The sequence below is a fragment of the Pezoporus wallicus genome, unplaced genomic scaffold (genome assembly GCF_028554395.1).
Source record: "Pezoporus wallicus isolate ANWC-B61680 ecotype Strahan unplaced genomic scaffold, APGP_CSIRO_Pwel_v1 contig_13809, whole genome shotgun sequence".
NCBI lineage: Eukaryota > Metazoa > Chordata > Aves > Psittaciformes > Psittacidae > Pezoporus > Pezoporus wallicus.
The window spans coordinates 144,830-158,744 of NW_026638706.1; the positions used below are offsets into that span (position 1 = coordinate 144,830).

At 44.9% G+C, this 13,915-nt stretch overlaps 1 protein-coding gene across 2 annotated transcripts in view; it reads right to left on the reverse strand.

The window, feature by feature from the left end:
- ADGRB1 (adhesion G protein-coupled receptor B1) overlaps positions 1 to 13,915 on the reverse strand; it is a 283,293-nt gene that overhangs the window by 42,324 nt on the left and 227,054 nt on the right. For both annotated transcript variants that reach the window (XM_057412111.1, XM_057412112.1), the window contains 3 exons: positions 11,957 to 12,107; positions 7,816 to 7,885; positions 915 to 981 (listed from right to left, as the gene is read on the reverse strand). In XM_057412111.1, coding sequence (XP_057268094.1) covers positions 915 to 981; positions 7,816 to 7,885; positions 11,957 to 12,107 — 288 coding nt within the window. The remainder of the gene's footprint in view (positions 1 to 914; positions 982 to 7,815; positions 7,886 to 11,956; positions 12,108 to 13,915) is intronic.

Genomic DNA, 13,915 nt, shown 5'->3' on the forward strand with positions numbered 1-13,915 from the left:
CTGTTTCAGTTTGAACCCGTTGCCCCTTGTCCTATCAATACAATCCAGAGCACTTGAACCTCAGAGGACATACAGCTCCTCCACTGGCTAAAACACAGCTGGAGACTGCCACTGGAGACTGCCACTTACATGTGGGCACTCAAAGGTGGCATTAAACCCATCTGAAATTGGTGCAGGAGGGATTTCCTAGAGGACCAGCAGTTCTCAAGCTCTTTGAACCCTGAAAGTCAAGGGTTCTCCTGGCCAGTGAGGCTTCAACAGCAGGGAAAGCTTGATGAAAGGTATGTCATCTCTTGAGTGACACCTTTAACTCAAGCAGTGACTGGCCAAAACTGGCTTTGCTGCTGTGTTGGAGCCAAGGGTGAGGGGACAGTAGAACAGACTCCCACCATGCATGAGTGGGTGGGATGGAGTTTAGGAATGTTCATTTTAACCATGCCATCTCTTTGAACTAGAAGCAAACATGACATTTTTAAGGTTCTCAGTACTGAAGACCTCCATTTCACCTGTAACAAAGGATGCTGCTCACATGCAGCTTCTAAGACAGACAGGAATAAATGCTGGCTGTGGAGGCACAGTCTGGTCTGAAAGCAGCCAGTAGCAGCAGATGCTGAAGGAGCTAATGTCAGAGTTTTCCACCATCATCTTGCATGTCCATGCAGATAGAGAAAAAACAGGGTTTTAAAGCATTAAACAGATGTCAAGGGGGCTCCAGAGAGAACAGAGGTAGAAGACTGAGAGCTGAGGCTTATTATATTATAAATCAAACCCATTCCAGATTACTGGCTCTACACTTTGCTCTGTTCTTGAAGGAGAAATCCATTCAAAACATGAGTGGAAATAGAGGGACATTCTTGGGTTGAAAGAACAAGGAGAGTGTTATAAGGTGAAAGCTTTCAGCCAAGCTTAAATACCAAAACGACAGCAGCCGCTGGTCCCACGAAGGCATAGAGAAGACCTCCCTCTAACGACAGCCAGCAGCTGGAAAATAAAGAGAGGAAAGAAAGTTACTCAGTGGCTAACATCATTGACAGGCACAGGTTTACTTCTGTTCTTTGCCTACAGTGTTCATCTTGAGAGGTGATACCCCATGGCAAAAAGGTCTCAAACAACAAGTAAGTGATGTTTCCTATTTCTCCTGACCTTGCAGAAAGGCTGCTTTGCCTGGAGGGTCTGCCTGCAGAATAGCATAGTGTTGTCAACAGAGGGATGCATGCAACATTAATGGCAGTGCTCACTTGCAGGCCAGGTCCTGGAAGCAGTTGCATCAGTTTGCTGGGAAGATGATGCTCTTTGTCCTACACACTCAGTCAAAAGAGTAGTAACAGTGGAAATCGTCCCTTCCTCACTCACTGATCACTATGCCTGCTGAAGGCTCAAGTCCAAGAGTACAGTATATTTCTTCTCCCGGATGCTCTCTTTGAGCTTACTGCCAACAAGCTTGCTCCTTCTCCCTCACACCATATGAGCTGAGGGCTTCTCCTTTCTCCACTGACCATGTGTGCTACGTAGGCTCCTAAACTGCCTGGTGCCTACACAAACTGAGAGGGCTCTTCTGTCTAAAGTGCTGATGTCAGCCCTATTCGTGCCTGCCACAGAGCCACTCGTGATGACAGTTCTAGTCAGGAAAGATCCAACCAAAAGAGTCCATGATGACCTGATTCAATCAGTTTAATCACATCCTGAGCTCCACTGACTGCCTTGACCATATCTTAACTTTCTAAGTAAGAAGTGCATTTAACCCACGGAGACCATGGAATCATCATAAAATCATAGAACGGTTTGAGTTGGAAGGGACCTTAAAGCTCATCCAGTTCCAACCCCATGCCATAGGCAGGGACACCTTCCACTAGAGCAGGGTGCTCCAAGCCCGTGTCCAACCTGGCCTTGAACACTGCCAGGGATGGGGCAGCCAAAGCTCTGGGCACCCTGTGCCAGCGCCTCAGCACCCTCACAGGGAAGAACTTCTGAATCTCTAGTCTAAACCTCCCCTCTTTCATTTTAAAGCCATTTCCCCTTGTCCTGTCACTACAGGTCCTTGTCCTGGGCAGCCAACCCTGATGACCCTGCTTAAGCAGAGGGTGGCTGGACCCGATGGCCTCCAGCTACCCCTTCCACATCAACAAGTCTGTAACTACAACAGCCATGAACAATTACAGCAGCACAAGAGCTGAGCTATCCATTTAGAGGGGAATCCAGCAGATCAGAGCATGGACACATAAAGTAGGTATTCATGGCAACAGAGGATGCAAATTTACACCTTGTCTGCAACCTCATGGAAAGTTTCCATGCTTTGACATTGGAGTACCCTGGAGAAAACCTGTGATGAAGTAATCCCATTTCAGCAGTGCACTTACCACAGGAGAAGAGCAGGCAACCACAATGGAGTGAGGACTTTCTCCAAGCTCCTAACCCAACTAACGCTTGCAGTAACTTAGTTACACGCCTGTGCTCTCAGCAATATGGGTTCATTCTGCACCAGCAGCAAAACCAAGGCTGCCTTTCAGAGTCTCCCAGGAAACAAAGCTTTCCTGGAAACACTTCAATTTTGTTCTGTAGCTCTTCCAACTTGCAAAAAAAACCATTATTTGTTGCCCCAAAACACAGAACATTTTGGGGGAGGGAAAAAAAAATTATTTAAAATTGAAAATTAAAAGCAGGACATTCTGTTTTTTATTCTGAGATCTGTATCTTGTTTATTCTTATATTAAACCTGCAATGGGCTAATTTAATCAATTCTGATTCCTTCCTGATAGCATGTTGCTCCTTCATAAACTGCCTGAGCAGCTGTAATGAAAGGAGTAATCAGCTGGGGATGGAGGGAATAAGAATGAAGCTTTGGAGGGCTGCAATAACTGCAAGGAGAGGGCAGGGGGAAGCAGGAGGGCTCCCAAATCCCAGCCCTTTCCCAGCCCTTTTTCTCCAAGGCTCCATCCTGATTTTGAGACCGTTTTTCCCAGGGTCTATTCCAACCGAGAGATGAAGAGAGGAGCTGACTGTCCTGCGCTCCAATTAGCGATGGGGACTTGGTGCAATGAGGGCTCTCACTGATGTCAGGTCCCTGCAGCCCCTTCCTTCCCCTTTGAGCATCAGGCATTCTGAAGGCTAATTCACACATCACCAAACACTGATCCTTATCCCTTTTGACTGCCTGACCTCTCTGCCCCAGTGCTTCATGGAAGCATTTTCAAGGCTGTCAGAGGTGGTGGCTGACAGCAAGGGAAGGGAAAGGGTCAAGTGATAGCTGAGAGGGGAAACTGACAGCGAACTCCAGCAATAATCTGGTGGAGATGCTTTTAGCATCTGTGCCTACGAGGCACACAAATATTTGCATTTCACTAAGAGGTTCCCCAGTACTTGCCAAAGGATCTCTGCACAGATCTCTTAAAGGGAGATAGTGAATGGTTTAACAACGTTCAGCAGCTCCAGACTACTATTTCTAAGCAGTGCATCCCCGATTGACAGTAGCTTGTGTTCAACACAATAGAGCTCTTTGCAAAACATCCGATGCTTTTATGAATCTGCCATAGCAAATATGAGAGATGGATGGGTTTTTACTCAGTCCTGCAAAGAGCTGACTTCATGGAATCACAGAATGGTTTGGGTTGGAAAGGACCTCAAGATCATCCAGTTCCAACCCTGTGTCATGGGCAGGGATGCCTCACACTAGACCATGTCACCCAAGCCTCTCTCCAACCTGGCCTTGAACACTGACAGGGATGAAGTATTTACCACTTCTCTGGGCACTCTGTGCCAGTGTCTCAGCACCCTCACAGTAAAGAACTTCTTCCTTATCTCCAACCTGAACTTCCCCTGTTTCACTTTGAACCCATCACCCCTTGTCCTATCACTCCAGTCCCTGATGAAGAGTCCCTCTCCAGCATCCTTGTAGCCCCCTTCAGACACTGGAAGCTGCTCTGAGGTCTCCACACAGCTTCTCTTCTCCAGGCTGAACAGACCCAATGTTCTCAGCCCCTTTTCATACAGGAGGTGCTCCAGCCCCTGATCATCCTCGTGGCCTCCTCTGGATTTGCTCCAGCAGCTCCATGTCATTCTTACGTTGAGGACACCAGCACTGTACACAGTGCTCCAAGCCTTCCATTGAGACCTTCTTGACTACACCATACAGCTCTGCCAGCAACAGGTCTCACCTCCATCATGTACAAAACTAAGCAGCTCCAATGAATGCAACAGACAAGATATTTGTATAACTAGACTACCATTGGGAATCGGGGCTGTCCCACCAGTATTACTTTAGAGGTTAGTATAGGAGCTGCCGTGGTACCTGTGGGTGACAGCCCTGATGCAATGACACACAAGGACCCTGGAAATTTGCTGTGTCTTGGCACTGCTCTCACAAAACCTTTTGTGGGCTCTCTTGTGGGGCAGGATATGAGTTCCCAGCTACCAGCAGCATAAACCCAATTATTCAGGTCAAGCTTTAAGAGGCAGCTTGTCAAACTTTAGAGGTCTAGAGTCAGTCCTTGGAGTACAGGCTAAAAGGAGTTATTATTCAGGCATTCAGCCTAATACAAGGAGGTGAACAGTGTCAGGTCCTTTAGACCTCCATTATCTCTAAGAGACTCTCTTTGATACTGAAAGTACAGCCCGTACCCTACCCCAGTAACTCTCCAAACAACTGCAAAATCTCTTTTCAAATAGTATTAAAGTAAAAAAAAAGAAAAAATCCCCTCATGTCCTCCTCCCCTCATTGCAGATGGAAAGTTCAGAGCACTCCAGAAGAAGCGCACTGAGCAATAAAGACCTCTGGGTAAATGGCTGCTGGAAAAATCACAACTCGGAAAACAAGAGACACAGTCCAAATCCAGTAGGACATACACAGCTTTTAACCTGAACCTCTCTCTCCCTTCTCATCTTACAATCATAGAATCACAGAATGGTTAGGGTTGGAAAGGACCTTAAGATCATCCAGTTGCAGCCCCCCGCCATGGGCTGTGACACCTCACACTAAACCATGTCACCCAAGGCTCTGTCCAACCTGGCCTTGAACACTGTCAGGGATGGAGCACTCACCACTTCTTTGGTCAACCCATTCCAGTGCCTCACCACCCTTACAGTAAAGAATTTCTTCCTTACATCCAATCTAAACTTCCCCTGTTTCAGTTTGAACCCATCACCCCTTGTCGTATCACTCCAGTCCCTAATGAAGAGTCCCTCCCCAGCATCCTTATAGACCCCCTATAAGGATGTTAAGTATCAATCAGCTTCTGTGCTCGGCTAAATACCAGAGCCCTACTTTGCCCCAATGCCTATCTCTACAAGAAACCCAATAGGTGCTAATGCACTGCTCTTAAAGAACAGAAATTGCATGGTTGGAGGCAGCTTTAAAAACACTTTGAAGTCCCTTGTGGTTTGTCAAGTCAGCTCTTTTCCCCTGCTTCACAAGGAGGGACGTGCTGTGGCTAATGTCTTTCCTTCCTTCTGCAAGATGGAAACATCATGCTTTGAAAGACTGACACTGGCCACTTGAAATGACCAATGTATGCCCTGTACTCACCAGAGACAAAACTAAGATAGCTCCTGAAATTCTAGCTCTGAACTTTGCAACTACATCACATGCTGATGTAATGGCCAGAAACCAACAAATGAGCTTCTATCCAGGTCCATATTGTGCTTATATGCCTTCAGCATCAGTCTTAAATCTCAAGTTTTGGAGCTCAGCTCTTCAATTTCTGCTATGTAATGCTGACTTTGCTCTAAAGGAGAGGTAAAACCAAGGGCACACATAAATGTAAGATAGCTTTCATGCCTTTTGAGCAGGAAAATGGGAAGAAGTGTGTTCTTCTATCTGTCAGGGCACCCTGTCTAGCTTCATCCACATGAATATTTGTCATGTATTAAATGCTGGGACTCACCAGCTTTACCCCATGCGGAGCTGCAGCATGGAATGGAAACCAAAGGAGGACCAAACTGGACTTGCCAAGGTACAAAGGCTATTTTGGTGATGAGCACCCTGAAAGCAGAGCTAGTAAATGATGCCACTGGGCTGCAGCTCCTACTGAGAGCACAGGATTCCCTGCCATCCCCTGGGGAAGCCAGCCAGCCTGCTGGGCAGGGAGGCCAGCAGCATCCAGCCCTTGGATGCATGGAGCGACAGAGTCTTTATGGCTGAAAGGAGTCACAGGATTAGCAGCAAAACAAGTGCTGCTGTGGTTAAGCATCCCCTGGGAACGATGGGAAGTCAGTGCAGCCTCCTGGCCACCTCACTCGTGTGTCAATCTGAGAGCAAAGCAGAAGACCAACAGGTTTTGTCATGCATTGACACCCTTTTGGATGCAGCTTCAGAGGGCATTGCTCGGGGGTGAGGAGATGCTGGCACTCAGTGGTCCAGGGCAGAGAAATGGGGTGTGCTTTCCTGCATGTTCCTCCCTTCCCTGCCCACATTCATTTGTATGGTCAATGTTGATCACAAAACTCTAGGATGGCCCTGAAACATTAATGGGGAAGAAGCTGTAGAGCTTTTTGCAGCAATTCCCAACAGTCTGCAAAAAGGAAAGGAAGCAGAAATACTTAGGACCTTCCTCCCGTTCCCCAGATGCTTGTTCATTATGAATTGTTCTCATGGACTTGCATGAAATATCAGAAACAGCAGACCCACAGGAAAGCTAAAGGGAATTTGGGATCTCAGCAGCACTCCTGAGAACCAGGCCATGCATTGCCCTCTTCTGAGTCTTACAACAAGCACCAGATCCCTCTCCACCAGGACACCCTGAGCTGGGGCAAGCAAGTCAGGACAGGTACACCCAGTGCATCTTGATGCCAGGACAGGCATTTGAGGAACCCACTTTCCTGAGCCCTCTGTATCATACAGTAATTTAGACTGCAGTAATCCAGACTGCAAAGCAGAGAACACTGCTGTTCTGGTTTAATATTCTCCTGCAATCAAAATGCAAACCCTGCACCATTTGGTTGTGGGTGCGCAGAATACGGTGGGAATTGAGAAAGAGTAGGGATTGCACATGCCATTTTCTCAGTGGACTTCTCAAACCCTCGTCTGTTGCTGGTCACATCTTTGTCTTAAACACTGTATATGCAGGCCTGATTTATGACTACATAAAATATTATCCATTGGCTGCCACTATGCATATAATTGCTAAGCTCTCTTTTTCACAGCACAGTGAAAAAATAACACTTTTTCAGTTGTGCTGATACTCAGTTCTGAGTAATTCCAGCTTTCCCTTTATGTGTTTTTCACCCCTGCACAGTCTTCCTCTGGTACTTCCACCCCTCATTACTTCCCCCATTACACGCAAATAAAAGTTTCCCAAAGGCAAATCCTGTGGAATTCAGAAAACAGGCAAATTCAGATTGCTTTCCAAACCTTGGTTTGAAAACCTCGTGCTTCTTCTGGTGCCTAAACCAGAGCTGAGCTATTTAAAAAATCTGGGACCAATCAAGCAAAGCATTAAATAGACAAACACCAAAGCTATTTTTAACTTTGAAACATCTGAAACTTTAAAAATACCACATTTTCCCCATTATATACACACATATATACACATATATACATATATATATAAATAAATCTCTAAGTAGGATGCAGTTAGATTGAAGTGCTGTCATGGATGCAGCAGCTAAATCTAACTAGTCCCTGTGAACTGGTGTTTAAAGGAATATGCAATCCATCTTGGCCAGGGCTTGAGGAGGCAGGGAAAGAGGATGGCTCCTTCCTCTCCCATCATCTCACACCAGAATTTAACTCCTACCCTGGATCTTGGGGGTCAAGGACTGGATTATAACAAAAAAAGCATGGAAGGTGATGCAGGGAGGAAAAGGAAGAACTCCTTTACTCACTAGTTCACGGTGCCGTACCCCTTGGCTTTAGTAAATCCCACAGAAATGGCAACAACCAAGGCAGGGAGCCCTACAGGAATGAAACAAGAGAAAATTGGTCATTTAAGCTTATGTGAAGTTCTTCTCCCACTCGACAGCATAATACACCCCATTCTTCCCAGTGTTATTCCAGCACCATCTGTCCCAGCCTGGGTCTTTGACAGAGATTGAATTCAGGACCTTCAGAGCCAAAGCATGAACCCTTGTTACCTCTGCTAATGAAGTAAATGCTGTAAGCTGTAATCAGCTCATATCCTGCTGTGGTCTCAGCAGTTGTGTGAGGACTGACAGTACATGTGGATGCATAAAATAGATTTAATTTAGTCTAAGGTACAAAGGCTGGCCAGGAATATATAAAGATGTCTCTTGAAGATCGAATGTTCAGCCATGACCCAACACAAAGACACTAGCAAGGAGACTAAGGGCAATGTTCACTCTTACCATACTGTATGATGAATAAGCTGGGTTCAGATCTCACCCCAAATGAAACAGAGAAAGAAAAGGAAACTGAGCTTCCCCTGTCCCAAAGAGGTCCCCTAAGTTTTGGTCCATGATCTATAGTAGAGCAGATCCATCTGAACAGCAACGGAACAGAGCATCAGAACATCAGGTCTTACTGAAAACCAGGATGCTTCTTGTCTTGCCAGAGACCTGCTCCTTTTTTTGTGCCCAAAAGAGGAATAAACTAAGAGAAACCAGCTGCCCTCAAGTAGACACACTTCATTCCAAGTGTCGCAAAGGATGAGCAGGTTGGTCTGTAGCTGGGATGCCACAATGTACATAGTATAATTTATCTTTTCAGAGCATCGTGAGCTAATGGTGTCAGCACAGAATGCTACTTCTGGTGCATAAAGGGGTGAAGCTATTGCCCTGATCCTGCTGCTAGAAGCTCCCATAACATTAGAATAAGGAGCATGAAGAAAACCTGCTGGTTATTGGCCTAAAACTCATCAAAAGGTTCTGAAATCACCGTGTCCTAGAATGACTGGGCACAATCACCACTAACAAAAGACACTATATCTTGCTAATAGTCTTCTGATCCTTCTTATCCCTGCCATAATAAACTGCTCAGGATCTACGGAGGAGATTGGGTACTTTTTTTGTTCACTAACTCCAGCCCAGCGTTCCCCTTTCCCTATAGAAATGCCTGGATATCAGCTAGTAACATCTGGTTGTTCAGCTATGGAGGTCTCCATGTGGCTTTTTATAGCCCTCCTCCATGTGACACGATGAATTAAGCTGTCTCAATGTTAAAGATGGGCAAATCCCATTAAGAATTAGCAGGATCAGTAGCCAGCTAGGATTAGTGCTTCTTGACAAGCCCCTAATGCTTGTGCTGTAGAGGTCATGGCGGGTGGCTGCAGAAGACGCTGTAGATCGAAGCGATGTGCAGACACAGCATCCAAACAATAACCCTGCTGGCAAGGTGGTCACTCAGCAATACAAATCATCACCAAATTGATTAATAGTGAGGGTCTGCAGCCAGCTGGGATGTAGAAGCCAAGTTGGCTGGAACATACAGCATTTGAGAGTTATCGTAAAGGGAAGTGTTTCTCCTCCCACATGAGATTTCCAAGTACAGCTCGTGCTCGACGACTCCAAAACCAAAAGGCAGTGGCTTTAAAAGATGTCTCCTTTTTCTTTCTTTCTTTCTTTTTTTCTTCTTCCTCTTTTTTTCCTCCTCTTGCTAACCCTCTTTCACACCTCATCTGGGTATATCCTGGGAGCTGTATTCACTGTGATGCCATCAATATGGCATCCCATTGCAAACACACCAAGGAACCACATGTGAAAGGACTTTTTCAGGAGTAGAGCTTGATGCAAGAGGCCCTGTGAAAGAGGAAAAGTTGGCAAAGACTCCACCAAAAATAGCAACTTGTTCTTTGCAAAGTGCTTCTCTTAGACGTGATAATTATGCAGAAACAGAGACTCAGGCTGTGAACTCATCAGCTTACAGGGACTGGCAAAGAACCAAGCCTGGGTAGGAGCCCCAGCTTGAGCTGAAAATGGAGCTGTACAAGCAGCATTAACTGAAGGTGGTAGCTATGCCATGGTAGCTAAGCCAGAGAGCATCATAGTGAGGGGTGCTGTATTCCTCTGTCTTGGGAGACCTGTTAATGGCCAAATCATAGTTAGGTGTGATTAGATTGGAAAAAGAATAATAACTTTCAATCTGGTTTTTGATTATTTGAAAGAAAGTTATTCCTAACTGATCTGTTCCGTACACTGTGGGTGGTTTGTATCAGCCTTCTAGGTAGTCACTCGTGTAGTCACAAGCAAGGTTTTAAGGGCTTTCGGCAGAAAGTGAATTGTACATTCACAGTTCCAAATAAATACATTAGAAATCTGTTTTGAAGAGTTTTGAAGTGAATTTTGCATTCACAAGTCCAAATAAATACGTTAGAAACCTGTTTCAAAGTGTTTTATATTGTCAGGGCAGGGAAGAATCAGATTGTGTGCTCCTCATGTCCAATAAGTACCAAGAACCATAAGTGTTATGAACAGAAGACCCACTCAGAGCCTGAGTTTCTGCGGAAATTGTGGTTGTAAAAAGACTGACAAAATTACGTCTTCTTTACTGGAGCTAAATATGATGAATGAATTGTTTCTAAGGAACACTTTGTCTGTCTGTTCTAAATAATAATATGAATAAAAGAAAATCTAATTGCTAAAATCTCTCAGCTGGAAAGGCAAAGTGGCATACCCAAGAGGAGAACAAAAACACAGGGAACAAACCTCACTGCTGATGAAAACTATTGTGGCTTCAATGAGCTACAGCTGACAGCAGCTGAGAACTTGGCAAAGACGGCTCAAACAAGGGCTCAGAGAAATGCTAATACGCAAAAGGGGGAAAAGGGGGAGAATCATCCCATGACAAAATTAATTGTGCTAATTATTTCAGATTATGCTCTTTAAAACATCTTTTTGGCCTCTTTCCTCTGAGAAGTGCCATTAATCCCAACTCTACAACAGGATGCTAAATATCAGAAATTCCCTTGCTGCCTCCATAGGCGAGAGTGCTCCTTATTTCTTGTCCTAACCTATTTCAGATGGTTACTATGCATCATTTATCAGACAGCACATCCTAGCTCAGAGATAACTACCTTTTACTAGCAGTGCAAATTATGCTTCTACACATGTAGAGCGTTGGGGTGGTTTTAATCTGTACAGACTACAAATGTGAAAGCTGCTCATCCAAAATTCCCTTGGCTAACACACCCATCTGTCCCAGCAATTCCAAATCAGGAAAAAAACCCTTTTTTATTACCTAGAAAAGCTATTAGTCTGCATTCAATATCCCTGATGTTCCTTGAGTTGCAGTTTGTGTATAATCACGTTCATGAACACGCGCATATTCATGCACATAGTTTGCATGTATGTAGCTGTGCTCCTGCTACACACAAACGCTATATTTCAACAAGACAGTTTGTTTTCTGGCTATAAGCAAAAGCTAAGAGTGCAAACTTAAAGGGATGCAGGTGCTGGAAGGAGGACGGCTCTTGATGTGCCAGAATAAATCACATCAGGGCTCTCCGTAAGCATCAGAAATACTTTGCCTGGGGTGAAGTGCCAGACTTCAGTAGTAAAATGAGACGCTAATACAGCTCAGATGCACAACGCTTTCCCTCTCCCTTTCTCCTTTTCATCTGCTTGCTTTTGAGCAACTTTTTGTTCAGTTGCTTCTTTCAAACACACACTTGTTATTGCTTTGAAAGGGCAGGTTATGGGTTTGTGTTTGTTTTCGACTACAGAATGCATCATTTAAGGGTAATAAATTAAACATATGGAAAAGGGAGAAAAATTAGGTACAAGCATCTGCACCAGTCTCAGTTTATTTGTCTACAAAAGGCCCTGCTGCCATGGAGACAGGATTTCAGAGCTTGCTTGACTCTGGGTTGCACATAGAAGGAGAAAGCAAGAAAGAGACCCAAACCCAGGAGAAACCACCCCCAGCACTCCCTTTCAAAACTCAGCCACTCTTGACTCATCTCTTTTGTGTGACAGGACTTAATGCTCTTGCTCACGCTGTCTTTAACCATTTCAGCCCTGCTTGACACCCCTGAAAGCATTGAAAGCTTCTCCTCAGACCCAGCATCCTCACCCCATCCAAGACACAAGAAGCGCTTGCGGATGATGCGGTTCCGTAACCGGCCTGTCACGGCCATGTAGGACTGCCAAGCCTCGGTCAGCACCCAGCAGAAAGAGGAGAGGAAGAAGAAGTGCAAGAAAGCCGCCACCAGCGTGCATATCACCTGGAGAGAGGAGGAAAGGAGGACACGTGAGAGGAGCAGCAGGCGGAGAGAGCAGCGGGCAGGAAAGCAGAAGGTGCAGGGAGATGCTTCCAAACCAGGCTCTGGAACTCAAAGTCATGAAGATCAAGACACAAAAAGACATTTTAGGAAGAATCAGCCTCCCCCACAAGGTTTGACCTAGGAAAGGACTAAAGTGTTTGCTTCGCATTTAAGTACTGCATGGAAATTGGCTGCATGAGCTCTATGAAAAACCCAGGATTAACACCTCCCTGAAGTCTGATCCTGCATCCCATCCTGGTGCTTTCTTGGCTTCAACAACATATATTTATCCTCCAAATGATCACATCCATTGCCACCATCCTTTTGGGGAAGTTGGAGCAGTTAGGAAGTCGTGCACCCATCTCAGCTCAAAAGGTTTCCAAAGCACCATGTTGTTGGCAGCTGAGCCATAAAATGAAATCAGAGGAGGGCAATTTAGATGGTGTCCCTGCCAGGGAAGGATTGTTATGTGAAAGAGTTAAGCTGTGAGAGCCGGGTGAAAGCACAGCTGCCAGGGGTTGGTAAGGACAGAAAACATGAGTGGTGCATAGTTGTACAAGGGTATATAACTACTAACAGACGGGAAAAAAAAAGGAAAGGAAAAAGAAACCTACATTAGAAAGAATTTCATCATGGTGAGCTCTACAACTCATTGGGAAATCTCTCAAGGGAAGTGCAGGGAGCTTAAGCCGTTTAAAATTAAAGTGGGGAAAGTACTAGCAAATGCATTATGAACAGCAATCCTGTAGTGCCAGGGAGATGGACTGGAAAGCTGAACAGCTCGCCTTTGTTTTTAGCTCAGCAAGGCCAAATCCTTCACTGGTGCAAATTGGTGCCGCTCTGTTTAACTCTGCCAGTTTTCCACCATCTATGAGTTGGAAACCGTGAATCAATGTACACAATAATGGAAAGAAACTCCAAGTGGCTCCCAAGGAGGAGGGAGAGCAAATAAGACTTTAAAAGTGACTCTTGATCGGATGCAAAATGGTTTAAGACATTCAGGCCAAGGGGAGGGGGAAGTTTGTAGTGAAGAATTTCTCTGCTTTGAGTTCTATCAGGAAACATGGACTTTGGGTTTACGGTCAGTGAACCTTCCTCTTTTTTCACCCACCAGCATCTTTTAACACCAAGCTCTCATGCATGGAGTGTCTTTTATCATGATTTTATTGGATTGCTCTCAATTCATACACTGGCAGAAAACGATGTTATCAGAGGCTGTGAATAAAAGGAAGACAGTGTGTCCTTTGAGACAGGAACTGTCTTTTTTTGTTCCATATTTGTATTTGACACCAAAACCCTTGGTACTTTGCTTATAAATGGATTCTGGATAACAGTTCAGCACAAATAACACAGCTCAATATGATAATTTCCATTTTTACATGTGAAAAGGTGTTTGCTATTCATAAGCTTACAGCCCTACATAGAACAGCCACACAGGATGTTTTCTGGAATTTTAGGAGACTGCTATTTTAGAATACCAGATAAAACACTGTTCATTTTACCATTCTGATTTTGTTCTGCCCAGTTTGTCAGCAGTTTGTAAAGGGGAGAAAAAAACCCTTTTGCTTTCTAATTTTACACCAGAGAGATATATTTTCGGGCTATTTTAGTCTCAATTGGGTAGTTTTAATAGAAAGGCAAAGAGAAGAGGAGCACAACAGACATATGCACATCTCAGCTGGGCCAGTACAAACCCATTTCCTGAAACCAGGCTGTGAACTTGGCCAGTTGATGGGCAAGCACATATTTGCTTCTGCTACCTCTGCTTC